The sequence below is a fragment of the Grammomys surdaster genome, unplaced genomic scaffold (assembly GCF_004785775.1).
Source record: "Grammomys surdaster isolate TR1022 unplaced genomic scaffold, NIH_TR_1.0 126121, whole genome shotgun sequence".
Taxonomy (NCBI): Eukaryota; Metazoa; Chordata; class Mammalia; order Rodentia; family Muridae; genus Grammomys; species Grammomys surdaster.
Genome location: NW_021620929.1, coordinates 1994196 through 2019372, shown reverse-complemented (window position 1 = coordinate 2019372; position 25177 = coordinate 1994196). Strand labels below are relative to the sequence as shown.

General features: G+C 50.1%; 1 protein-coding gene across 1 annotated transcript in view; it reads right to left on the bottom strand.

Annotated features, from left to right (window-relative positions):
- Nucleotides 1-2243: 2243 nt before the first annotated feature.
- Nucleotides 2244-25177, bottom strand: part of Sh3pxd2b (SH3 and PX domains 2B) — a 78999-nt gene continuing 56065 nt past the window's right edge. Inside the window, exons 7-13 of the mRNA XM_028756508.1 lie at nt 21263-21397; nt 17456-17560; nt 13784-13901; nt 10687-10913; nt 9079-9128; nt 7815-7940; nt 2244-3843 (exon numbers count right to left, since the gene is read on the bottom strand). Of these exons, the coding sequence (XP_028612341.1) occupies nt 2296-3843; nt 7815-7940; nt 9079-9128; nt 10687-10913; nt 13784-13901; nt 17456-17560; nt 21263-21397 (2309 nt within the window). The 3' untranslated portion in view covers nt 2244-2295. The remainder of the gene's footprint in view (nt 3844-7814; nt 7941-9078; nt 9129-10686; nt 10914-13783; nt 13902-17455; nt 17561-21262; nt 21398-25177) is intronic.

Below are 25177 nucleotides of genomic sequence, written 5' to 3'. Positions count from 1 at the left end.
CAGCTGAGGAGAGAGGAGGGAGGAGGCAGATGACTTCTCCAGTGGAGCTAGTAGGCAAAGCTCAGTTCTTCAGCACAGGGTGATGCCTCTCCCTCTCCCTGGTCTACCCAGCATCTGCGGCATAGAAGGGACTTGTAAAATACTTGAGAAGGTTACAGAGAGCCAAGTGCAAACAAAAACAAAACAGCAACAGCAACAACCAAAAAACCCCCGTGGCCTCTTCAAAGACCTGTAAACCAGCTGTTCAAGTGAAGGTGTCGAAACTCAAAAACCACCACCGCCAAAACAAAACAAAACAAAACAAAACAAAAAAACCATGAGGCTTCCTGCACAGTGTGGGTGTGAGCATGAGGCTCTCAAGTGCTGCTTCAGAGCTGAAGACTCAGCCTCCTCCTCTCCTTAACTGCTGCTTTCCTCTGAGGCCCAGGACACAGACTAAGCACACTCCTTCAGGTGCCACCTACCCAGGCCCAGTGCTGGGGGGCCTTGGGGAGACTGCAGGCTGAGCAGAGGAAAAGAGTGCCGGTGCCACGATGGTTCAGAGGAAAGCAGAGAGGCCCGGGAAGGGGTGGGGTGCAGAGGGGATCTGCTTGCACAAAATCTTTGGCACTACAAGTAAGATGCAAGCATCTTGGGAAAGGGGGCTTCGTGGCTCCCAAATCACAGTAAAAATCAGCACTGGGGTAAGCGTCGAACAGGACAGGGCTGTCTCTTCTGCAGGGACTGTGGGATGGGATGGAACTCTGTCCTCCCAACCCCACCCCACTTTTTCAGAAAGCCCGTTCATAGGTACAAGTTGGGCTGGGCTGGGAACTAGAAATCTGGGTCCTGATTTTAGCTCTGCAATAACTAAGCGGACCTCTTGAGGCCTTAGCTGTCTATTGGTCAAAATAGGGAAGGGCTACCCTGGATTCCTCCCAGGGAAAGAGCACGCTAAAAAGCGAACTATTCTACAGGAAGCAGCAGGTGCTGAGGCAGGAGACTGCAGGACCTTGGCTACTGTTGTTCTTAGTTTGGTACAGACCCAGCTGCTGATCCTTAGCCAGCAGTCCCCTTCAAGCCACGGAGGGACAGTGCCTCAACTTCCTTTATTCCTCTCCCACACATGGGGCACCAGGCTATAAGCTCTGTACCAGCTACTGAGGATCCAGGGTATACTCTGTCCTGCAGAAGCAGCTGTGAGTCCAGGGCAGTCACTACCGTCCCTTTGCTCATGACATAAGAAAGCCCCCAGGCCACCTACCCTGCTACATAGTCAACCTCCATCTCTTCCCTCACTGGTTGTTCTTGCAGGGAGAAGGGCATGGGTACTGGGATCAGGCAGGACTGGACTCAAGCTTCCTCCAGCCACCTCCTAGTTAGCATGTCCTGGGGCCTGTAGAGCCTCAGTTTCCTCATCTAGAAAATGGGTGCACTAGAACGGGGGCAGCTGGTTGACGGTTGGAACATGAAAGCAGAAGGCCAAGGACAGTTTGGCACCTACTGGGCAAAGAAGCACTCACAGACTGTGTCCCTCATGAAGGGCTGGCCCCCTTACTTAAACAAAGGTGGAGACTCTTGTTCTAGGGATTGAGGGAGGTGGGCACAAATTGGAATTTAAAAGCCCTGGATGGACCAGAGGCTTCAGCAGTGAAGTGAAGCATGCTCCTTTAGGACTGATCGCTGTCCAAGGCAGACAGGAGGCAGGATGACCGAGTGAATCTCTAGAACCACTTCAGGGCAGCTGCATCTGGTCAGCACTTAGAAGCAGAAAACCCAGAAGCTGATTCTTTCGGGACTTGGTTCTTCCTGGCACCAGGTATTCTGGGAACAGTGAACAAAGCCATTACTGGGCTTCTAGTAACACAGAGAAGTTAGAGCAAGCTGTCACAGGCTGTGGAGGCTGTCCCTCTATGCCACAACTGAGCACCGAGGTATAGGGTCTGAAAGTCCTGCAGGCAACTGGTGTCAGCTCTGGAGGTCTGTGAGTGTCACTGTCCTGCTTCTAGGTGACAAGACGTTGTCTAGGAGGATGGGTTCTACTATAGACAAGGATTGTAACGTGGTTTCTACCTAGCAAAGACGGTGGCTTCTGAGACTTCTGGGGATGCCACAACAGGAGAACCAGACCCAGGCTACAGGACATCTCTGCACCAAGCATTCTCCACCCTGGCAGGGATGGAGCCACAGCACTCCAATGGCCGCCTTCCTTGAAACGGTGTGAAGACTGATAAATTAAGATGCGTATTAAATACGTGGGGGAGGCCAGCAGGGACAGCGGCAGGGTCCCTGGGGTCTCCGGGCAGGGCAGGGACGCTAGGGTTTCTTCCGGAGGTAGTTGGAAGGAATCCAGCCTTCCCAGGAAGGAGCCCCACTGAGGACCTGGCAGAACCACCAGCCACTGCTGCTCTTCTCCCGGACTTCAAACACTGTCCCTTCCTGGAAGCTGCTGGTGTCTTCATCTCCTTCAAAGTTGGCCACAGCCACATACAGTGAGTCCTTTGGGCCATCGGCATTGAGGAAGGAAGCTGCCTTCTCTCTGGTTTCTCCCATTTTGCCAGTGATGCGTGGCCCCAGCCCACCTTTGCCTCGAATGTCATCTTGGCCCACTGAGGAGTTGGAGAGGAAGGGTTTGGCTTTCGGAGGGACAAGGAGGGCCCGGCTTGCAGCAGGAACGGCTCTGCTTTCTTCACGCTGTGACCCTCTGACCTCTGGGAGGGGCCTGCAGGACAATGGAGATGAGGAGGTTTTCTTGGGGGGTGGGGGTCTCCGAGGTGGGACCACAGGTCTTTGCTGGGCTGCTTCTTGGACAGGCACTGGCACAGGCACAGGCACATTTTTGGGCCCAGGGTCTGTGGTCTTGGTTGGCCTGGGAGGGGCTCTGCAGGGTGTCTCCTTGGGACTCAGCCCATCCTGTCTGCCAGACCTGTCCTGGCCACGGCCAGGTCCCTCCCCGGGAAGGAAGCTCCGGCTGAGGGCTGTGTCATGGCCCCCAGCAGCATGGTGGCTTTCTCCATCCAATAAGGCTTTCTCTTGGGACTTGGCAGGTCTGAGCTTGCTCCTAAGGTTGTAGATGTCCACTTGGTCTTCACCCTGAGCTGGCTCTGTCTTGGGGGAAGGAGTTGGTTTGGGCCTAACCTGAGGTCTAGACTTCAAGAACAGATTCTGAGGGGTGGGTTCCACCTTCTCCTCGGGCAGCTCAGCTTTGGACCTGGAGATAGGCCGGAGGTTGGGTCTTTTCACTTCCTTGGCCAGCACCTTGTGGCCACACTCTAACCCCATGTCATTTCTCAGTGGGAACTTGCTCTTGTCAGGTTTGGGCTCTGGTTTCCTGCTGTCCCGGGCCAGCGGGGCGTGCTTGGCTGGAATCATTGGCAAAATCATGCCAGGGGGTTTGGGGGAGGAGCCCCGGAGTGGCTCCATCTTCTGTCTCTCCCTCTCCAGTAACTCCTCTTCAGACTTGATGATGGACTCTTTGCGTGGAGGGAGGCTTGGCTTCTCCTCCTGTGTGGGGTCTGAGATCTCCTCATATCCTGTTGACGCAGACAGGTCTGAAGAGACCTTTCTTGGGGCCTCCTTTCCTCCTTTCCAGTCTTTGGACCAGAGCATCCCAGAGTCCACACCACCGTGCGGTGCCTCGGGCAGGGGTCTGGAGGGCCCCACTGCTTCTGGACCAGTATTGTTCTCAGTTGCAGCTGCATCCCCAAGCCGAAGCTGAGTCATCTCGTGGGGTAAGGGGGCCAGGAAGTTGGGCCTCGAGGCACTGCTGGTCTTCTTGTATTTGTCAATGAAGGTCGCTGGGGCCCATCCCTCCTTGTCGTCCATCTGAATGTACCACCAACCACTTAGGCTCTTCTCAATCACCTGGAAGGGGGACAGGAAAAACACTTAGTGTCTGGTGTTTATAGCAGCTATGCCATATGAAAAATAGGAATCTCTAAACACAGGAAAACCCTCAGGTCAATGATGTGCTATGCTTACATTCAGGGCAACTAAACCTGGTGGAATAAGATGAGTTTTATCTCTTATCGGCATCTCTTCCTGTTTTGTACACCCACTGAACTGAACGGTGGTGTTCCTGAACTGAAATTGATGATGTTATTTAAGATATGATGTCTCCTGGGTCTAGTATCATCCAAGTGAATTACTGGAGATGAACAGTTACGTAAACAGTGTGAGACAGGCTGAAGCGTGCTCTTGAGTCCCTACATGAAGTGTTCACCTTCAGTACTCCAGATGTCCTTGCATCTGGACAGGGTCTTTAAAGAGGCAACTAGGTGGAAATGGGTCATAAAAGCAGGCCTGAGATTTGTAAATCCAGAGCGGAGATTATGTGTGTGACAGCATAACAAGAGGGTGGCTATCTGTATGCTAAGGAAAGAAGCCACAGGAGATACCCACCAGGCACCTTGACCTGGGACTTCAGCTCCAGTGCCATAAGAAGGAAAATCACTGTGTTTAATCCAGCCCATCTGGGTATGTTGGAATGTGGCAGTCCTAGAAAACTAACACTTGGGATTCCCAGGCAGGTTCTGGACGCAGGAAAGCTAATGCTCAAGACAGCCCTGTGATCCAGGGATTATCATCCCATTCTACAGATGCAGGACAGAACCCCAGGAGAGCAGAGAATGGGCAGGGGTTCTGAGGAGGGTGAATGGGGGAGGGCAGGCAGCTGGGTATTGTCTGCCTTTGCCCCTCAGGAAGAGCAGTGCCTGGCCCGAGAAACTGCCATAGGAGTCATAAGGACCGAGGCCTGGCAGCAAGGACAGCAGCCCCAGACTCGGCACCAGGAGACCCAACTTGTGAATGCAGAGTCCTGGGTATCAGCTCAGAGGTCCGCCACATGAATGACGACGAGAGTAGCAAGGTTTGCTAATGTTCAAACAAGCCAAGGCACCGCTGTCTTAGTGAAAGAGTGCAAACACACTCGTTACGTGTTACATTAGATTACAGGGAAGGCGGCCGAGACAAGGATGTGCTGGACAGGCAGGACAGAGTGAGGCTAGCAGGAGTGACAAACAGGTGACCAGTCTGTTATAATACTCGGCAGTGCTGGGTACAGTCAGTGGCACTGCCGGACACACAGCCTTCATCAGCAATTCAACTCCAACACTAAGAAACCGTGAGGGAAGGCAAACAGACGATCATGAGGAGAAGTTATCAGCGTGGCTTTGTCACACTGATTCCCAAGGAAAAGGACGGTGGCAGAAACTCTTGCCATTCAGATTTTGTCTAGTTTTGCTTTTTCTTTTGAGACAGGGTCTCACTGTGCAGCCATAGCTGGTTCAGAATTTTCTATGAAAACGAGGTTGACAGCAGCTCACAGAGGTTGGTCTGCTTCTGCCTACTCAGTGCAGAGATTAGAGGTGAGCCTGGCCACGCCTATCTCCTGTGTGGGCCGTTAATCATGATTTTGTTTATAGAGAGTAGCCATGTGCTGTGATGAAGGAAACATGCAAAGTCACAGGAATGAGAGAAAAGGAAAGAGCCTGGGCTTTGAAACTAGACAGACCACAGTTCAAGTCCCTGCCCCACCCCTTACTGGTTCTACCCTTAGACAAGCATTTACCCACTCCCTCTGAGTCTCATCTGTAAAACAGGCTGATATTGATTGCCCAGGCCTCCCGTCAGCCTAGTTAGCAAGTAGGTAAGATGCCAAAGAAATGCCTACCCCATCAGTACCCACTGCCACCATACTGCCATCAGAAGACATGTTTGAAAGTGCAGACCATGAGCTGACACCATGCCTGGCTGGCAGGAGCCTCTACAATGAGAACGGAGGCCTGAGATGACGTAGATATGAACCAGACAGCAAAAGAGGAAAAAAGGAAGCCAGTGTATGGAGCTCATTACACAAAAGAACAGCTGATTGAGCCCCAAGCTTTCCTGGTAATCATACCCTCAAAACTCCACGGCGGGGCTATCAACATCTTGGGAGCGTAAAGCAGAAGTCTCGATGTGGGTGGTAGCTATGATTCTGTTAAAGAATGCTTGACATGCTGGGGATGATGCATGCCTTTCAGCCCAGTTCTTTGGAGGCAGAAGCAAGCATTGTGAGTTCTAGGTCAGCCTGGTTTACACAGTGAGTTCCAGGACAGCTAGTGCTACACTGATAGGGTCAGAGAGAAGCGAGATGGATATGACCAGCTTGAGCAAGAATAGAGAAGGGTCAGAAAAGTAAACAATGTGACACCTCCATTCACACCCTGCTGCATGCAGCTGCATCCGGTTCCAGTGCCTCCAGTGCATTGCTGAAATCCCAAGGATCCCTGGCAGCATCTGAGCTGCATTCTGAGCCTGTGTGGCAGTGCTTACTGCTCAGCCCTGTGTGTTAGTAGAAACTGTAGGAAATACACGGTCAAAGAATCTCGAGCTTCCTTTCTTGAATCGAATCCAGAGTCCATGTGTGAACACCTGACCTATGAGCTACCACAGAGCTGTCCCCCAGCCCATAAAAGCCATTAAAGCCACACAGTGCTTTTTCAGCTCTCCATGGGAGAAGCCCTTCATAGCCTACACTGTGGGCTTCTGGTTTCAAGAAGGAATGGATAGCTGTCTTCATGCAGCACATTCAAGGAGGAAAGCGGTGGATTTGCAGTCCAGCTCAGAGGAAAGCATGGGGAAAGGTGGGTCCTTAGGTGACTCCTCATAGTTTCTCAGAGGGCACAGAGATCTACAAAGGCTAAGAGACATTGGGCGTGGCACTGAGGGAGGTGTGGGAGGGATCACGCACGTGACTGGGGTGTAACTAGGAAGACACGACACAAACAGCCAGCCTGGCTAGCTTCTGTCCTAGGTACTGTTTCTGGATGGGAAACTGTAGGTGGCAACTGTGAGTGCCATGTGTGCACACACACACAATAAACACATTGTCTTAAAATGTAAGAGAGGGGCTGGAGGCATGGCTCAGAGGTTAAGAGCACTGGCTGTTTTACCAGAGGACCCAGGTTCAGTTCCAACATCCACATGGAAGCTCACAACTGTCTGTAATTCCAGTACCCAGGGATCTGATGCCCTTTTCTGGCCTCCACAGACATTAGGTATGTGCTATTCAGACATACACACAGGCAAAACACCCATACACATAAAAATAATTAAAAATTAAAAAAAAGAAAAGGAAATATAAGCCAGCCACACACAGCCATTGTGGTGGTTTCAATAGGTTTGGCCCCCATAGACTGTTTAAACGCTTAGCACACAGGGAATGACACTATTAGTGGGTGTGGCCTAGTTGGAGTAGGTATGACCTTGTTGGAGGGAATATGTCAATGAGGGGTTGGCTTTGAGGTCTCGTATGTATGCTCAAAGTCTGGCAGAAGGAGTCTCTTCCTGGATACCTACAGATCAGGATGCAGAACTCCCAGCTCCTTCTCCAGCACCATGCCTGCCTGCGTGCTGCCATACTTCCTGCCATGATGATGATGGACTGAACCTCTGAAATGGTTAAGCTAGTCCCAATTAAATGTTTGCCTTTAGAAGAGTTACCTTGGCCATCCTGTTTCTTCACAGTAATAAGACCCAAACTAAGACAGCCATATATATTGTATAACCCCACTTCTAGTCAGAAGGTAAGGGTGGGTTGATGTGAGAAGGGAGACCAGTGCTCGCTGGTAGGACAGGGTTCCTGCTAAGGGCTTTGGAACCGGAGTGTGGTTACACAACTCCCAAGAAAAGAAACCAACGACTTGAACACTCAAAGTGGCAAACAGTTTGGGACGTGACTATGAAGACATAATCACAACTTAATAAAGCCATTAACCTCCTCTCCCCTCCCCCACAGGAGGCGAGACGAGAGAAGCCAGTGCCTAGAAGGAAGGATAGCAGCAGGTGCTCACCTCCACCTTCAGGCCGGCCTGGAAGCTGATGCCATCTGGGATGGTGGTCTGGAACTCGGCGATGGTGTAATACTCTTCTTCTACCTGGGGCGGGATGGGAGGCTTCGGCAGGTTGAGGCCTCGAGGCTGATGGGATTACACACAGGGCTGACTGAGTCAGGGTGGCATGAAGGGACGAGGGGGTACACAACATCAAGGGGTGCTAGGAAGCCCAATTAGCTTCTGAGGGACAAAACCAAGAGGATTTGACTGTCACCTCCTAGTTGAGGTCCCCTGGCCCTTCAACTTTACAGTTACCAGCAACATCTGGGCACATGGTGAGAACTTGGGAAAAGGCAAAAGGGTCTAAATGTCAGAGGCAGTGAGGCTGTGGGAAGACCTCAGGTCTTTGAATTTGACCAAGGTGGGCTGGAATGCCAGTGAAGGGCCATGCCAAGCCTCCAATTCATCTCCTGTAGAATGGGTATCCTAACATTACTGCCTTGGTACAACTGCTATGACCATTAAATATGCTACTGGGTGACTCACCAGGCATATTTATGGTGCTGGACAGATACCCAAGAAATGGCAGATACTTTCAAAGAGCCCCTTTCCAAAGCAACTCCTTTCCAACTTGCTTGTGATCACCAGTGTTATACAACTTGAATATTTGTATACATAGTGAGCCACGTTAGGGACAGGATCCAAGTTCAAACACAAAATACACTTATGCTTCATGTGTATTTAGCCAGGGTAGAGCTTTTTACGGTATTTCTAGTGTGCCTGTATTTTGACTGTGATCTGTCACGTGAGGTCAGGTATGGAATTTTGTTTCCACTTTTGGTGTTCAAAGTGTCAAGATTTTGAAGCAGTTTGGATTTTTGGATTAAGGATGCTCAGCCTATATTGGTTAAAAAGGTACCTACAGGTAGGGCATGGCAGCAAAAACCATTTATTCCAGCATCCAGGAGGCAGAGGCAGGCGAATCTCTGTAAGTTGTAGGCCAGCCTGGTCTACACAGAGAATTCCAGGCTAACCAGGGCTATATAGTGAGACTCTGTCTCTACATAAATAAGTAAATGGACTTTAGAGTTAAAAATAGATCAGAATACCAGAATGTCACCACAGATAAACCTGTGTTGTGTCTAACCTTGGGCATGCTACACACAGGTTACTCTGTTGTCAGGAAGAACTGCCTGAACAGCACTGGAATATGTGAGAGTCTGTGGTGTCCCAGCCAAGCCCCAGCCAAGGAGGTGAGGCTCTGGGGCAAGTGTGTACTTACAATGGTCATGTCCCGGCGAGGAGGGGGTCTCTGCCTCATCTTTGGTGATCCTATGGGGAAACAAGACCCCAGTTCATTCGCATGCAGAGGTCCACAGACAGATTCCCAGCTGTGGGAGCCAGGTGGGGTCTCATTCCCTCCCCTCTCTGTCCAGGAGCCACATGTGAGAACAGCCTGGCTATGCTCTCCTCATGCTTGTCTCGAGACCCTCCATCACCATGACCTCCCCTGGACCTTTTCTATATTCCAATAGACGATTGGCACCGATCCCCAAGTAGTGGGAGGCTGATCACCCAGAGCAAAAACCATGGACTCAGAGCTACACAGGGCTGGGCCCAAACTCATGAGCTCCCAGCATAGGACAAAATTACTGTTTGACTCTGAGCCATCGGTCCTTTTCTGTGGGACAGCCTAACGGATAGCTACCTCTCCCTGGCAGCAGGAGTTGGCTTGTCTTCTATACTAGAGAATACTGAGTCTTAGCCAAGACGTTTAGTTTCTCCATAAGGACTACCGTGTCTAGACTTCCTTGCTGCTTAATGTTGCCACTGAATATGTCCAGCAGAGCATGAGGGAGGGTGGGGCACTTGTGCTATGTCACCTCCCTGCCTTTCACTGGCTGGACGGTGATGGGCCACACTGGATGCTGAGGGTAACACAAAACAGATGTTGGAGACCAAGACTCTTGACTGTATGGAAGTATCGTCTCAGTTGTAGACACACACTTACTCTGTTGCGTAGAATGGGAATGCGTCTCTCAATCAAATGAGCCACTGTTAATCAAGGTGTGTGTGTCGGGGGGAGGAGACTTTGATTTAACATATGAACGTCCTAACAGAGTGACATTACTTCAGATTTTATTTTGGTCCCCTACTATTAGTGGACTATGCTCTTGACCATGAGAGACCAGAATCACAGGACTGGGGACTGGCCAGAACCCCTGCTATGTCCTGGAGCAGTCATGAAGCTCTTGACACTTAGGCTTGGGCAGAGAGCATGAAACTCAGCCCCCATCTCTGTGAGGAGTGGAGTCCTTTCTCCACAGATTCTCGCTGCCCTCAGGACCAGCACAGGATACTGGGGACACAGTTCCAGGCACAATGCAAACAGCTATGGGTAACCTCACTCTTAGTGTGTGGGGATACAATTAATAAAATATAAATGGGGAAGCTTTGAAATACAAAATGGGTGAAGCAAACCCAGCACGGGGTCAGTTTTTCTCCCTCTGGTTCACATATGAGGCCATGGAGAACACTAGAGGGGTGTAGGCCTTGGTTCGACCCCCAGGCCCACCGTTACCAGGTGAAGAGCCTTGGTCTCATTTCTCAGGTTTTTATCCGGAAAAAAAAAGCAGTCCCTCAAAGGAGAAGCCAGTGAGCTAATCAGGAGATTTCTGACACACACCAGGTGCTTGATCGTGACACAATGGAACAATCTAGGGAAGGAACACTACACTGTTCAGATCCTGTGATCTGCTAGTCCAGGGGTCTTGTGAGTTACCCAAAGTCTCCATGTTCTCTTCAGGATATCATGAGATGTCAGGTATGCTACAAGGAGGTCGTCTAAACTCAGACCTCAGCTGTCTGAGCCAGGGTAGGCGTCACTCACTCTGTTTAACATCACCATCCGGCACCAGGCGACCTTCAAACCGGCCATCCCTCTGGTTGTTGAGCGGCTCCTTCTCCCTGCCCATAGCATTCTGCTGCCGGGAAACACCATCCAGGTCGAGGGCCCCCGAGTGAGCAGGTGAGCTGGGGCCCAGCTTTGGGGGCAAGGGCTCCCCACTGCTCTTCTTTAGGTAGGAAGCAGGGGCCCAACCCTCTTTGCCCTGGAACCTGGGAGGAAGGGGAAGGATTCTGGTCAGGTTGGTCCTGTGGAGCTTTTGGGGGTTGAAGGGGTGGGATGAAGCCATGCTTCTATACATCTGGTCCAGGATGGTAGAACATTGAATTCAAACTGTTGTGGGCCAAAGGCTCCATGCAGTTCATTGCCCTCTGATGATGCCTAAGCCTTCAGCTTGGACTTCTAGGCCCGCCTCACCTGCTCTCCATTTGCTTCTCTTAACAATCACCATGTCCCACACGCTTCCTTCACCTGAAGTCTCCAAAATGCAACACTGCTAGTCGCCTCTCCACAGCACGGTTCTTGATGGGTCTCTACCTAACAAGCTCCTCCCTCTCTCTCCCGGTTTTACTTAATGACATTGAGTCTTCTTCTAACCCTCAAACGAGGCCCAATCTCCATGACGATCCTCTGGTTTCTGCACACTCTGTAATCCCCGTACCTGCGAGGTGCATCTGGCTGTGGATTTCCTGTCTCCTAGTTAGAACACAAGCCCCTGGGTACAAGCCTTTGGGTACTGGTGAATTCGATGAAGAAACAAAAGGGCAAGGGGACAAACTGCCAATGAGCATATTGTACTGTGGGCGAACAGTAGGAAAGCTCTGCATCCGAGCTGTCCTCTTGAGGCACCACTGTGACGGTGATGGCCATGACAGTGACAGCCAGCACTCTCGGCACCTACTCTGTCAGTCCTGCCCTAAGCACTTTACAGCTCTTAGTGTGTTTGAACCCACCCAACCTCAGCAAGATGGCCCCTGTCTCCCAGCGAAGCTTCTTGGGCACCAGTGTGACACCACAAACGGAAAATTCCACACTTGACTTCATGGGATGGATCACAGTCAAAATGCAGCTGCATTAGACTTGCATGAACTCATCTTCTGGCTGTGTGTATACGCCATATATGCAACACAGTGATTCTTGGGTTTACCAGTGGCCCTCCCCAAATCCAAGACATCGCATTGCACATAGGAAACATTCCTCAACGATGAAAACATCCCAGATCCCAAAGACTTCTGGTCCATGCATTTCAGGTAAGGGATTTTCATCTGCAGTTGGCATCTGTTTTAAAGACAAGAAGCCTGGGACCCATTGGTATTAATACCTCACTCGGGTTTACAAGCAAGTCTGTGGCAGGGATGGACTTGGATCTCTTAACTTGTCCTTCTTGGCCCTTTCCTGGCAGGCCCCTGCTCCTGGTGCAAAGCCTCACACTGACAGAACAGGGTTCTGGGCTGGGTGACACAGATACTGAGACATGAATGATGTAGTAGTTCCATGTTGGCTGCCACTGCACTGAAGAATGACAGGGACTCTGACACACCAGCTCACTGTCCCTAACAAGGGTGTCGGTGAGGGCAACAATCACTTGACTCTCACATGACGAGTCTTGGGTGAGGTCTGTTTGGACCTAAGATGGAGCAACTGCTCCCTGGCTCACGAGAGCCCACTGCACAGGTATCTTCTGAACTCCTCATTTAGTGGCATTTCATTGGTGACTTGAAAGTGGCCACAAGACAGGTATTTACACCATGGAGATCAGCCAACCCCACCAGGAGCTGCTAGTACCAGTACCTCTCCAAACAGGTGTCCATACCTTTGGGGAAAGAGGAATAAACCCAGCTAACTAGTTATGACATATGGCAGAGCCAAATCTCCTTAAGAATCACGTAAAGAAGTCAGGCAGTGATGATGCAGACCTTTGATCCTAGCACTCGGGAGGCAGAGGCAGGCAGACCTCTGAGTTCAGGCCAGCCTGGTCTACAGAGTAAGTTCTAAGACAGCCAAGGCTACACAAAAATCTTGTCTCAAAAACAAAAACAAAAAAGAAAAAGGAAAAAAAGAGAAAAAGAAAAAAAAAAGGAAAAAGAACCAGGTAAAGAGCAGGTGTGGTGACGAAGAGCAGGTGTGGTGACGAAGAGCAGGTGTGGTGACGTACACATTTATTCTAGTACAGAGGAAGGCAGATCTCTGCAAATTTGAGGCCAGCCTAGTCTACAGAGTGAGTTCTAGGACAGGCATTCTATGTATAGCAGCCCCCTTTCAAAAAGACAGGAAGGAAGGAAGGAAGGAATAAGGGAAGAAGGGAAGAAGGAAGGAAAAGAGAAGAGAAAGAACTTTAAAAATGAAATGGCCTGGTCATTTGTAACTGGAGGCAAATTTACAAGGAGCTAGAAATCTATACAATCAAGCATTTGTCAAACTCAAAAGGCCCTCTCAGAGAGAATAAGTCTTGCTTTAAGTGGAAACAGCTAGTTGAAAATGCAACACATCCTCTGGACATTGCTGGGGCACAAAGCTGCAGCAGCACAGGCAGCACAAAATGGAGGATGAGCCAGCTCGGGTGAGGAGGGCATGGGTTCCAATACTTCCCAGCCTCAGATGACCCTACAGTTATCCTGACAACTGCCTCAAAGTCTGAGCCATGTTGAGACCCTCCTGAACTCCACAGCTGTGAGGTTCCAGGGTGTGTTAGTCTGTGTTATGGTACTGTGACAGTCACACGCCATTTAATGCTGGAGTGATTTCTGAGAAATGCTTTATTGGATGGCTTCTGGCAACACCACAGTGTGCTTATACAGACTTGACAGAGTGGCCCTCTGTACGCCCAGGCTATGCTGTAAAACATACAATAGCGCTCTCTTCTCTGAGGCTTAAGAAGCTCAGAAGTCTTGTCTGCTTGAACTTTACAGAAAGGATGTGGGCAGGGAAGAAGGCCAGACTACAGCAAGGTGTATTCATGCCTGAGGCAGAAGTGTCACCTGTCTGTAGCTGTTCACAGACTCTGTGAAGCTGGTGCTCATGAGAGACACAGAAACCCCCACCCCCACCCCCACCACGACCACAGGGAGAGGTCTGTAGTTACCTGATCTTCCACCAGCCCTCCAGGTTCTTCTGGATGACCTCCACCACGACCCCTCGCTCTAGGTTCATTTCATCCTGGTCGCGAGCTGTGTATGGGTAGATGACTGTATACTTCTCCTCTGCAGGGACAAAGGGTGATGGGTGAGGAAAAGACAGGAGGAGCCAGGATGCTGGCTATGAACTGGAATTACACAGAGGGAAATCCTCTCTGAGATTTCTGGGTTCCTCAGGCTCCCACTGAGTTCTTAGAAGCCCCAGGTCCCTCCGACCCCCTCAGCATTGAAGAATCACTCTCGTTTCCAGCCAGTCTGTGCCTCAAGGTCACGGTCCATGACTTCATGCAACATCCTGACCCACAGCCCCCGAGTCTCCCTTGCTCAGGTTAACTCCCCATTCCAGGAATTACCATCTAACTAACGCGGCCTTTGCTATTGTCTCAAGTCTGTATCCTGTGGGAGGGTATGGGCTCCATGAAGACAGGGATTGGTCTATCTCAGGGATTGGTCTATCTCTCAGTCATATCTTTGCCTCCAGCACTGGAATGTGCCTGGGAAAGCTGGCAATTGTTTTATGAATGAGCCTCTGTCTAGAGAAGAGGCATGTTCTGAAGGACTACCCTGGGAGGGGTGGGGGAGAGTGCACCTTGCTCACACAGTTAAGCCCCTTGGGCTCCTTCTAGTTCTTGCTGATAGAGACTAAGAGTTATTAAGAGTTCAGAGATAAAGCTAAAATTGCCACCAAGAAAGGGACAGAGAGCACTTCTCATCACCTAGACGGTGACTTTTTATTGGCTGGGTTGCAGCCCTGATCCAACCATGCTGGGTTGCTTCCCACCCGACTCTCCTCACAAGCCACAGCTCCATCCTTACAGCCCACAGTCCTCCCTCAGAGCTGTCTCCCACTGTGGTACTACAGCAGCTCAGCGAGCCTGCTCATTCACGGCCCCTGGGCACAGTGCTCAGGAGAGTGAGGGAGCAGTTCCCATCTCCAGTGTCACAGAGAAACATGGTCTCACATGACCCAGAGGAGCCCAGCAAGGAGATGAGGGCAGTTCTTAGGTGACATTTCAGTCCATAGGTGAGTGGCTGAGCCAGCTATGGCTTTAGCGCTCATGGTTCCTGGGAAAACACTTGAGGTATCCATTGCCAGCCAGCTGCTGCAGAGGAGGTGGAAGCACACAGGCGTTTATTTATTTATTGAAATGGCCTGCTGACCAGTTCTGAGGGGGCTGTGCTGACCTGTGGCATACATCCTATATTCAGCATGGTCAGCTATTTCCTCTTGTGCTGAATTGGCAGGCACCAGGCTGGGATAGGAGGAAGGGAGGACGGAAGGATTCTGCCAGCCTAGCATAGTACTTTTGTGTGGTTCAGGTGGGAAGGGGCTACCTGGGTCCTGAGTGCATTCAAACCCATGAGCCCTGGGTCTCCTCAGGCTCCAGCTGGGAGGGTTCTCAAGCTCTGGGATGCTAGAACTGCTGAGAGACTCCAGCCTGAGCTCAGGGGCTGAGCAAATATAGCCTGTCCTTCTGCTGGTGGCCCCTCCACGTGCCATAGGGGTGGCTGAGCCCCGGCGTGTGTCCCTGGTCTAGTCACAGTACTGCAACGCCTGGCTGCTGTGATTGGTTTAGGAATGGGACACTGTGGGAAGACCCAGGGGGCGGGAGGGGACAGTCCTAGTGATTGTGTTGAAGAAGAATCTGAGTTTTTGGTGACTTGGGACCAGTGCCTCAAGGAATTGAACTGTGTGAATGAAACAGAATTGAGCAGAGGTGGCGAGGGTGCATCCAACCTTGCTTGGAGCTAGTTAAGGCCTTCCTGTGATATAAGTCAGTATTCTCTCTCTCCTCTCTCTCTCTCTCTCTCTCTCTCTCTCTCTCTCTCTCTCTCTCTCCCCAACCCCCCCTCTCCAGAGTCTCATGATGTAGCTTAAGCTGTCCTCAAACTCATGGTCCTCTTGTCCCAGCCTTCATGGGCTAGAATTACAGGTGTGAGGCACTCACCATCAACCTGGTTGTATCTGGCTGATGTGACTTTCTCCCGTGACTCAAACAAGTCTACTAAAAGTAACAGGGCTGCCCAGTCACCATCATAGAAAACCTAGGCACCTTTGTAAACTAGGACACCTCCGAGCTCCAAGGCTGTCAAATAGCCCAGGCCCACTCCTCCCCATCCTGCATGCTTGCACACACAAGATTGACAAGACCATGTTTTTCTACATGCAGCAGGCTATGGGCAGTCCCACAGCAGGGAGCTCATGCAGATGCAGGGACTTGGCTCCAAGCACCAAAGACAGAGAAATCTCTGAGGGTAGGCACCTTGACGCCAGCTGATGGCATACAAGTCCCCCAGAGTCCGGCGGCGACCCACAGACCGGGGCAGAGAGCAGTACCTCCAGGAAACTGGCCAAGTAGCATGTGGAGGGAGGGCAGAAGGCAGAGTTAAGAGGAGCATACTCCCAGGGGTTGTAGGCCTGGGAGCACCTAGCAGTGTTCTCCTAGGAGGGATCTCCTGAGTCTACTCCCAGCCCCAGCCACCCTGGGGAGGACAGATGCTGGGAAATGAGGTGCTCAGTTAGTCATCCTATTCCTAGAATGATTCTACAGAGACACCGTCACAGTAGCGGGAAAGAAAATGCTTAACCTGCAGGATAATGTGCTCTTGCCTGTGTGGGAAAATCTCAGCCTTTCTTAGTGTGGCTCCACATCTGTGAAATGCTAGATCCTTCTCAGGCATGCTCTCAACAGACTGTAAGGGGACACAGGCTGCCTACCCTGTACACTATGCCTTTAATCTGAGCTTGCTCTGTGGTAACCTGTGCTAGTTTGGCCCCCAGCTCCTGGAGGGCCACCGAAGCAGAGCATTCACACTCTGCTGAGTGTCACTGTAATCCAACTAAATGCCAAGCCACTGCAATCTTTGGATGTGTAACTTTGGGGTGTCTAGATCTCCCTCTTTATGCCCTTCCCCAACATTCTTGATTTGTCTCTGTGCTACCTCAGAGCCATCCACTGAAGCCCAACAACACTCACCCCCTGGGAGGATGGGGAAACAGATCTCTATTGCTCCCACATTCAGCAGAGAAGGCTGGGGCTTAGAGAGGTAACTCTGGCCCAAGATTATGCTCTACGCAGCAGAGGTAAGAGTCACACTCTGTCTGACTCCCAGACACTCTGTGTGCTATCAGAGGCACTGAGGGACTCTGCTTTAGGAAGCTTCCAGGGGGAGAGGAAGTCTTAACCATTGGGCATTGCTGGAGTGTTAGACATCACTACAAAGAACACCTACCATGAAATGTCCCCAGGAAAAGGAAGTGTGTGAGAGACAGAAGGGGACACTTAAACCAGCAGAAAAAAAAATCAGACGTGTTTAAACACATGGGGTTGAAAGTTTTGCAAATGAGTAAATACAGTTTGGCATTGTGGTTACCACAGGAATATTAGAGAGTAGTGGGGTGTCAGCAGTCAGGCTGCGGGGGGGTGTCTCATAAAGGGATGAGGGCTTAGCTTTGGCAAGACTCACCGAGGATAGCTCCCACAAGCCCATGAAGAAGTACAGGCTTGCCCTGTAGTTCGATTCCCATCCTGCACACAGGCTCTGGATCCTGAACTAGTGAGCTATCACTCCCCGAGCAGAGGCTGCCAATAACAGGTGAGGAGGAAGCTCCCCCCTACCTTCCTCAGGCTGGAGGGAAAACTCATCTTGCACACCATCCTGGCCCTCGAGGCAGGTTGCAGGGACCCAGCCTTGCTCTTCAGCAGTGCTGACGAACCACCAACCTGCAAGCAAGAAGAGTTTAGAGTGCTGTCCGTGAGGCAAAGCGGGGATGCAATAATCCAGCTGTCCTTTGGCACACGCGGGACTGTTCAAGAGGTGCCCTGAGGGCAGCAGATCTGCACATAGAAGTCCCTCATAGAAAGGGTACAGGACACACCCAGGTAGACTTTACACTCACTGCAGGTGACTTCTGCCAATAGGATGTCAAAGCTGTGGACAGTTAGCTCTGAATGTGTAGGGTTCATGACAGGGAAAAGCTCTGGATGTGTTCAGCGCAATCATATTTATTTTCTTGACTATTTTCTATCCATGGTTGGTTGAATCCAAGGATGCAGAATCCACAGGTGTGGAAGCTGGCTGTGCATTCCGCCATTCAACGGTAAGTGTTCAGGTGAGGCTAAAAAAATTCCTAGTTCACTGAGTAGAACACAATTGCCAAGAATAGCTACAAGAGTAGTTTCAAGTCAAAAAAAAAAAAAAAAAAAAAAAAGCTAGCAAGAAGAGAGACTTGTTCCCAAGCCTGGGACAGAGGTGAGGAGACTAAGCGCATTTGCCACCAGTAGAGTGTGCCATGGACTGTTCACTGTACTTGAATCATTTGATGTCACTGTCATATTACTGTCCTCATTGCACAGTGAAGAAAACGAGCCACAGAGAGGGTAATAGAGGTGACCGTGCACATCAAACATGGCACAGCTGTGGTCTGAGTCTGATTCTACAGGCACAGGCCTCTAAAGGTACGGAGTGCATGTCAAGAGGAACCTGGCTGCTGGTATGACGCTCGGCAGGTTTGCACTCACACCATGTGACCTCTGAGTGGTGGTGTGGGCCCAACGGCCTCTACCTAAAGATGCCCATGTTCTAATCTGTCAATATCTGTGGTTTCTACACTTGTGTTTACCAACCATGAAATAATAATGAAAAAACCTAAAACCCCTCTATGTGTACTGAATGCACAGACCCTTAATATTACTCTCTAAAACCAGTGATTCTCAACCTTCCTAATGCCGTGACCTTTTAACACAGTTCCTGTGTTATGGTGACTCCAACCATAAGAGTATTTCATTGCTATCTGATATCTGTAATTTTGCTACTGTTGTAGATTGTAATGTAAATAGACATCTGATAAGCAGGATATATGATATTCGACCCCAAAGGGGTCACAACTCACACTGCTCTAAACAGTAAAATAACTATTCACATGGTACCTATATTACACAAAGCATAATGTCACCTAGAGAGGATGTAAAGTGTATGGAGCCTGTGGACAGGTCAGACCCAAACACTCCACCTGCTTATCTAAGGGACTGGAGCATTATCTGCCCAATATATCTTCCTGCCTAATATCCTTCTTAGCATCCTATCCTGGTGGCCTAGGGAATGGACACTTCTTCCTTCATGCCCCTGGTATCTCCTTGCCATATAATTTGCATACATTGTTCTTGGGAATTAGAAAACAATACAGACTTAAGAATAGCAGAAATCTAGCTCTGTAGAGACCTGGGGGCAAATAATAAGTCATTTGGAGTCTCATTCATTCATTGATAACACAGGGATTAGGATGAGAGGACATGTATTTTTCAGTTGTCATCATGGGTCACTAGTCCCGTAGCTCTTGTGACTTAAGTGTCTTAACTACTACTGGGGCACTTCAAGCCTCAGGAGACTGGGATGCAGTTCCTCTGTGTCCTCCTGCCTGCCCCTTGCATCTGCTTTTTCTACTCAAGGCAGGCATGGAAGTGAGGATTTCCCTCTCCCAAGGGAAGTCATAGAAGCTAAAAATAGGTTCTAATCTTCTCCACCTCGGAGCTCCTGGCTATAAAGAAATTAAATTATCTGACCCACTTTGATAATAGATTATAAGATCCCATTTTGGAAGGGTTCCTACCCCATACTCTGGTATAAACACAGAGGCCAAAAAAAGAGCCGAATAAGCAGGCCTGGCTGGCTTCCTCACTGTTTGTTAGCATTTGATCTGACCCCTTTCATTTAGTCACAGGTCAACACAGCTGTCAATTGTGCCTCTGCAATGAAATCCGCCCAGAGAACCCCAGGGGTCTGGAGAGCTTGCTGAGCACGGAAATTCTTGGAGAGCAGCATCCACAGAGACTGCAGAGGCACAGGGCCTCTCCTACAACCTGCCTGTGCATCCCTTCGCCTGTATCCTTTAGTGTATTCTTCATGAGGACCCTGAAAGCATGTTTCCCTTGGTCATGTGAGCTACTTAATGGTGGCAGAGAGGGGCCGTGCAGACCATGCTTGTTAGCTAGCTGTAGGAAGCGCAGGCAGAACAACTGGTCTGCTAAGGCCAGGAGCCTGGGAGACTGAGCCTATGGGATCCAACACACCACTAGATATGCTGTGTCAGCAAAGAATTGCCCTGAGGGATCTTCCGATGATTTCCACTGCAGAAGCGAGTGCTCCTTGCCGTGGGGGAAAACCCGCATGTCTTTTACAGTCACAGATGTGACTTTGAAAAAGTTGGAGCACAGGACACCGAGATGACATCAGAGTAGTCCTTCCTTCCAGGCCATGAAAGCTAACGGCTTCTAGATTGCATAATTATAGAGGTTTGTTGGTTAACAGCAGCCTCATGACTAACAGTGACCTGACCCCGAAGAATGCAGGAAACACTGTCTTCCAGTATTCTCGGAAGCAGGGACTATCCCTAGATTGCAGTTAGGGTCTGCTTGGCTAACGCTGATCTCATGACTCCCATGAATCATTATTCATAACCTGAAGGATGCTGGAAGCACCGTCCTCCCACAGTTACAGGGATTTAACTGGCCATCGGACTGTCACAGACCGTAAAGCACAGTGAATCTCCCACAACCTACCTGTGCATCCATCCCTTCACCTGTATCCTTTGCTGTATCCTTGACAACAGCCCTGAAAGCATGAAGGCCCCTAACGTCATGATGAGCTATTGGGAACTCACTGGGGAGAGGGGCTGCTCACGCCTTGCTTTCCCTGCACGGTGTGATGGTTGCTCTGTAGCAGGGAAGGAAGCCTGCATTTCTGGAGCACAGGCTGGGTACCAGGTTCAGGTTTAAGTGCCCTTCCTACAGTTTATCATTTACTCTTCCAATCCCTGACAGTTTTAAAACTGATGTGCCGTGTAGACTCCTGGTGGCATCCAGGTCCCCTGTCTCAATCATCTCACTGCTGGTGGATGTGCCCAGCGGCCCTAGGATGATAGTTGGGTTGAGAGACAGGCAGACACCCATCTTCTCTAACGAGTTTCTTCTAATTTGTAATTTGTTTTTGAGACACAGTCTCTGTGGGGCTTCTCTCTTGGATCTGCAGCTTTCTTGAGGGACTCCCAAGGGAAATCAACATGAAAATTCTCTCTCTCTCTCTCTCTCTCTTTTTTTTTTTTTTTCGAGACAGGTTTTCTCTGTGTAGCCCTGGCTGTCCTGGAACTCACTCTGTAGACCAGGCTGGCCTCGAACTCAGAAATCCGCCTGCTTCTGCCTCCCAAGTGCTGGGATAAAAGGCGTGCGCCGCCACTGCCCGGCAACATGAAAATTCTCAAAGGAGCGCTCTACTGTCAGTAAGTATTTGAAAACCAGGGCTGTTTATGGGAGCAGGCCTCAGACAAGGGTAACACCTGACCCCACAGGCTCCTGAGACAGTGGCTGTGAGCCCTCCGTGGCTCTGGGGACGATGGTTCAGGGTACAGGGAAGGTGTTCCAGGTCCTTACCTGACTCATTCTTCTCAATGATGTCCACTACTTGGCCCACACTGAGGCTGATCTCTGAGCTCTCCTGCTTCTGATAGTCTGCCACCACCACATACTGCTCCAGGACCATAGGGTCCACTGAGGTCGGGTCACTCCCTGAGGACAGCAAATGCCATGAGACATCCCATTAGCTCCGACAGTCTTCGTTATAGGATTTGTCTCACGCCCCAGCTCCTTACCCTTGCATCCTCTCGTCCATTTTCTTACTCAGGCACCAAAGTTTACCAAGACCACTGGGGTTTCCAAGAGGTTCCAAGTTAGTAAGATGAGGCATATGCCCGGAAGCTGGCTGCCTTTGAGGGGCTTGAGGGGATGGTTTAAATTAGCTTGAGGTCACCACCCAGCCTGCCTCACCCATCAACTTCATCCTAAGCCCACCTATGAACTCATAGGCCTCCCATGATGTTCTACATACTTTGTTGGGGACTACGGACACAAAAATAGATGAAACGGATTCCTTCCAGTCTCAAATAACTCAAGGTAAGAGGAGAGATAAACACATGGCAGATACACACACACACACACACACACACACACACACACACACACAAACAAGAGATCAAATTATATCAGCTTGGATACCCAGGATGCCAGAGAATGAACGGGAAAGGCAAAGCTGTACCAAATAAGTGGTCAGAAAGACTTCCCAAGCAGAAAGCAGAGACCCATGAGGGAATGTGTCCCAGGAGTCAGGGAACCCTGGGGAAGGTGGGCTCTCCCGTGATGGAGAAGGGCCTTCAGGAGTAGAATGAGGTTGGGAGGCAGAGCTCTGCTAGATGGTAGACACGGTACTGATAGAAGTCCCCAAGGAAAGCATTGGTCTGAGGCTGAGGACTTGATAAGTTAGGATTTTTAAATCTTGAGGAGTCAATTAAGGTTCCTAGGAAGGGACTGGCAAGATGTACAGCTGGACAAGTGTCTCTGGCTGCCATGTGGAGCAAGGCAGAGGCTGGCAAGGCAGAGAGCACCCTAGACTGAGGGTGGTAAGTCGTTAGGCAAGAGGAGATCGAAGCATTGGAGCTGGGCAGTGCTCCCAGGAGGGGAAAGTGTGGGAAGTGCTTCCAGGCAGGCGGCTTCCCTGGTGAGCAGTGTGTGCGTCACACCCTGGAGCTGTGAAGCCCTGCTACCCACTAAGACAGATGGGCATGCTCACAAAGATGCACCATGGAAGACTTAAAAGGAACATCTCCATTCAGAGATGTCAAAGAGAAGGAGGCAGCGTGGCATGTGGGGGCAGGGCCTGCTGCTCGGATCTGTGAGCAGGTTCTGGTCACTGACCCTTTTAGGAAGGCATCTGAGCAGACTACACCATAACCACCTGCACCTGAGTGGAGGGAGCAGGAGGGGAAGGAAAGAGGAGAGATGCAGGATGGAGGTGCCAAAGAAGGCTGGATGGGAGGGAGCCTGGAAAAGAATGCCCTCACCCCCATGGGCTGCAAACCATCGCAAACTTTTCTAGCATCATCGTGCTCGAGGTGGGCACTGCCTGTCACAGATATAAAAATACTCCGAGGATAGTAAATGAAGTGTTCTTTACCACACAGCTGGCTCCAGGCTCCCCACCCAGGCATGGGAACGGATGGTGCACAATAGACAGACAGGGAAGAAGGCAATGTCTGGGGCCTTCTGGCTTTCTCTCTTTGACAGTTCCTAGGTCCACCCCAGGATCCTGTGTCCTTTCTTTATATTTCTCAGAGGTTACTGTCACTATTCGTAGTTCATTACCTCCTCACAGGTCAATAGTCCACCAAAGCCAGACAGCTATGTAGCCTGGGGTCTGAGACAAAGCTAGTTTGACCCTACTGGAGAGAACTTCCTGCCAGGCTAACCTGGCAAGTTCTCCTCCTACAGGACCCTATGATGCAAGGAGTCAATGAGTCTAAGATGCTGGTCCTCTGGAACTCCTGGCCACTGCAAATGAGGGTTCTTTTAAGTTCAACAGTGCAAACCAGAGTCCACACCAAGTAGAACTTGCTTGGGGGCCAGAATCCCCTCGTGCTAATGGGAGCTACCTACTCTTGGTCTCCTGACTGGTCTCCACTGCCAGCCTCAATCCATCATATTGTTCATGATTCTTCAGGTAGTCGATTGCTTGGCTTGATCATCCTCCACAGGCAAGGCTCTGCTACTGTGCCTCTCACCTCACGTAAGGAAAGCCCAGTGTCGGCAAAGCTCCGCCCGATCTGCCTGGTAACCAGTCAGAACACATCCCCCCATCCCACCCCAGAGGGTAGAAGGCAACTTATTTCCTGTTCTTATTATTCTACACTAACAAGACTAGTGATCTGAGGCTGGTTACATTGAACACTTGGGGAAACACCTTCCTATTTGGGACTGGCATGAGATTGAGTCGGTCAGTGGGTCTAAATAGAGATAGGCATGACTGCTTGGTGTCCTTATGGAAAGCGGCTTGCCCTGTTTCACCTGTTCATTTCTCCTGGCCTACATGGGAATGTAATGGCTGGTGCTCCAGCAGCCATCTTGGGCTAGAAGGTAACCTTGAGAACACTGGCCCTGTATGGCAAAGCCGTAACACAGGCCCCTGATCCTTTATTGTCAAACACTACACCATACGTGGCTACCATTTGTGTTTGAACTAAGAAGAAACACTATTGAATCCTTTCAGCTATAATCCTTTAGAAGTTTCTGCCACCAGCAGTCAAATCTGTCTCACATTTGTACGCCTTACGTAGCCATGTCAAGCCAGCAGCTGGAGTGCTTCCTATTTCTTAGAGTTAGAAGCACACTCTGTTCTCTTTGTGAGAGACAGTCTTCACCAGCCGTTGGCACTCCCTGGCTCCTTTCCTCAAGGGCACCTGTGGGGACCCCCCTGACAGCCTGGCATTGCCTTGGTGACTTTTGTTCCTTTCCATTTTGTTTTTTAATTAAAAAATATTTTTAAAATCAAATAATGTGTAAATGTTTGTGTATGTACACACACGTGCAGGTTCCCAAGGAAGATAGAGGGCTGCCCAGTGCTGAAGTTACATGCAGTTGTGGGTAGCCTGGTGTGGGTGCTGGAAACTGAACTTGGTCCTTTTGCAAGAGCACAAGTGCTCTTAACTGCTGAGCCATCACTCTGCGCCCTCCATGTTACTTTAAAAAAAAAATCAACTCCATGTGTTTCCTTGTCTCCCCTTGTATGTTTTTCTGTTCTGGCTTAGATACCCATGTTTTAGCAGAAATCCATGGACTTGTCTCTGGTTTGCAGGCTTCTAAAAAATATTGCTTGCTTGCTTGCTTGCTTGCTTGCTTGTTATGTGTATGAGTATTTTGTCTATATGTGTGTACATCAAGCGCCTGCCTGACGCCTGCAGGTCAGAAGAGGGCATCTGATCCCTGGACCTGGAGCTACAGATAGTTCTGAGCCCCGATGTGGATCCTGGGAACTCAACCTGGGTCCTCCACAAGAGCCCTTAACTGCCGAGCCATCGCTCTAGTCCCATCTCTGAACTATTTTTAAAGTATTTGTGGATGAGGAGGAAGAAAAGGAGAAAGTGGAAGAGGAGCGAGAGGAATACTATAATATTATTGCTAGTGGCAGACTGCATGTGACCTGTAATGTGTAAATTATCTATACATTATTTAGGCCTTTAGAAAAAAGTTTGTCAATTCATGGTCTAGACCATGGATGGAACCTAGTGGAGAGCAATAAATACCCAAATGGAATATTTTAAAACTTATATTTAAATGACTTCCTGTCTTATATACACCCTGGGGACCTAGCATACTGCCAGGGACACAGTAGGAGCTTAGTAAATACTGAGTGACAAAATCAGAAACCCTGAGATAGGAAGCCATGAGCAGAGGGCAGAGTGCTGCCTTTAGTTACATGAGCGGAGCTCAGCAAAGCATGGGCTCAGTGCTCTGGTCTTG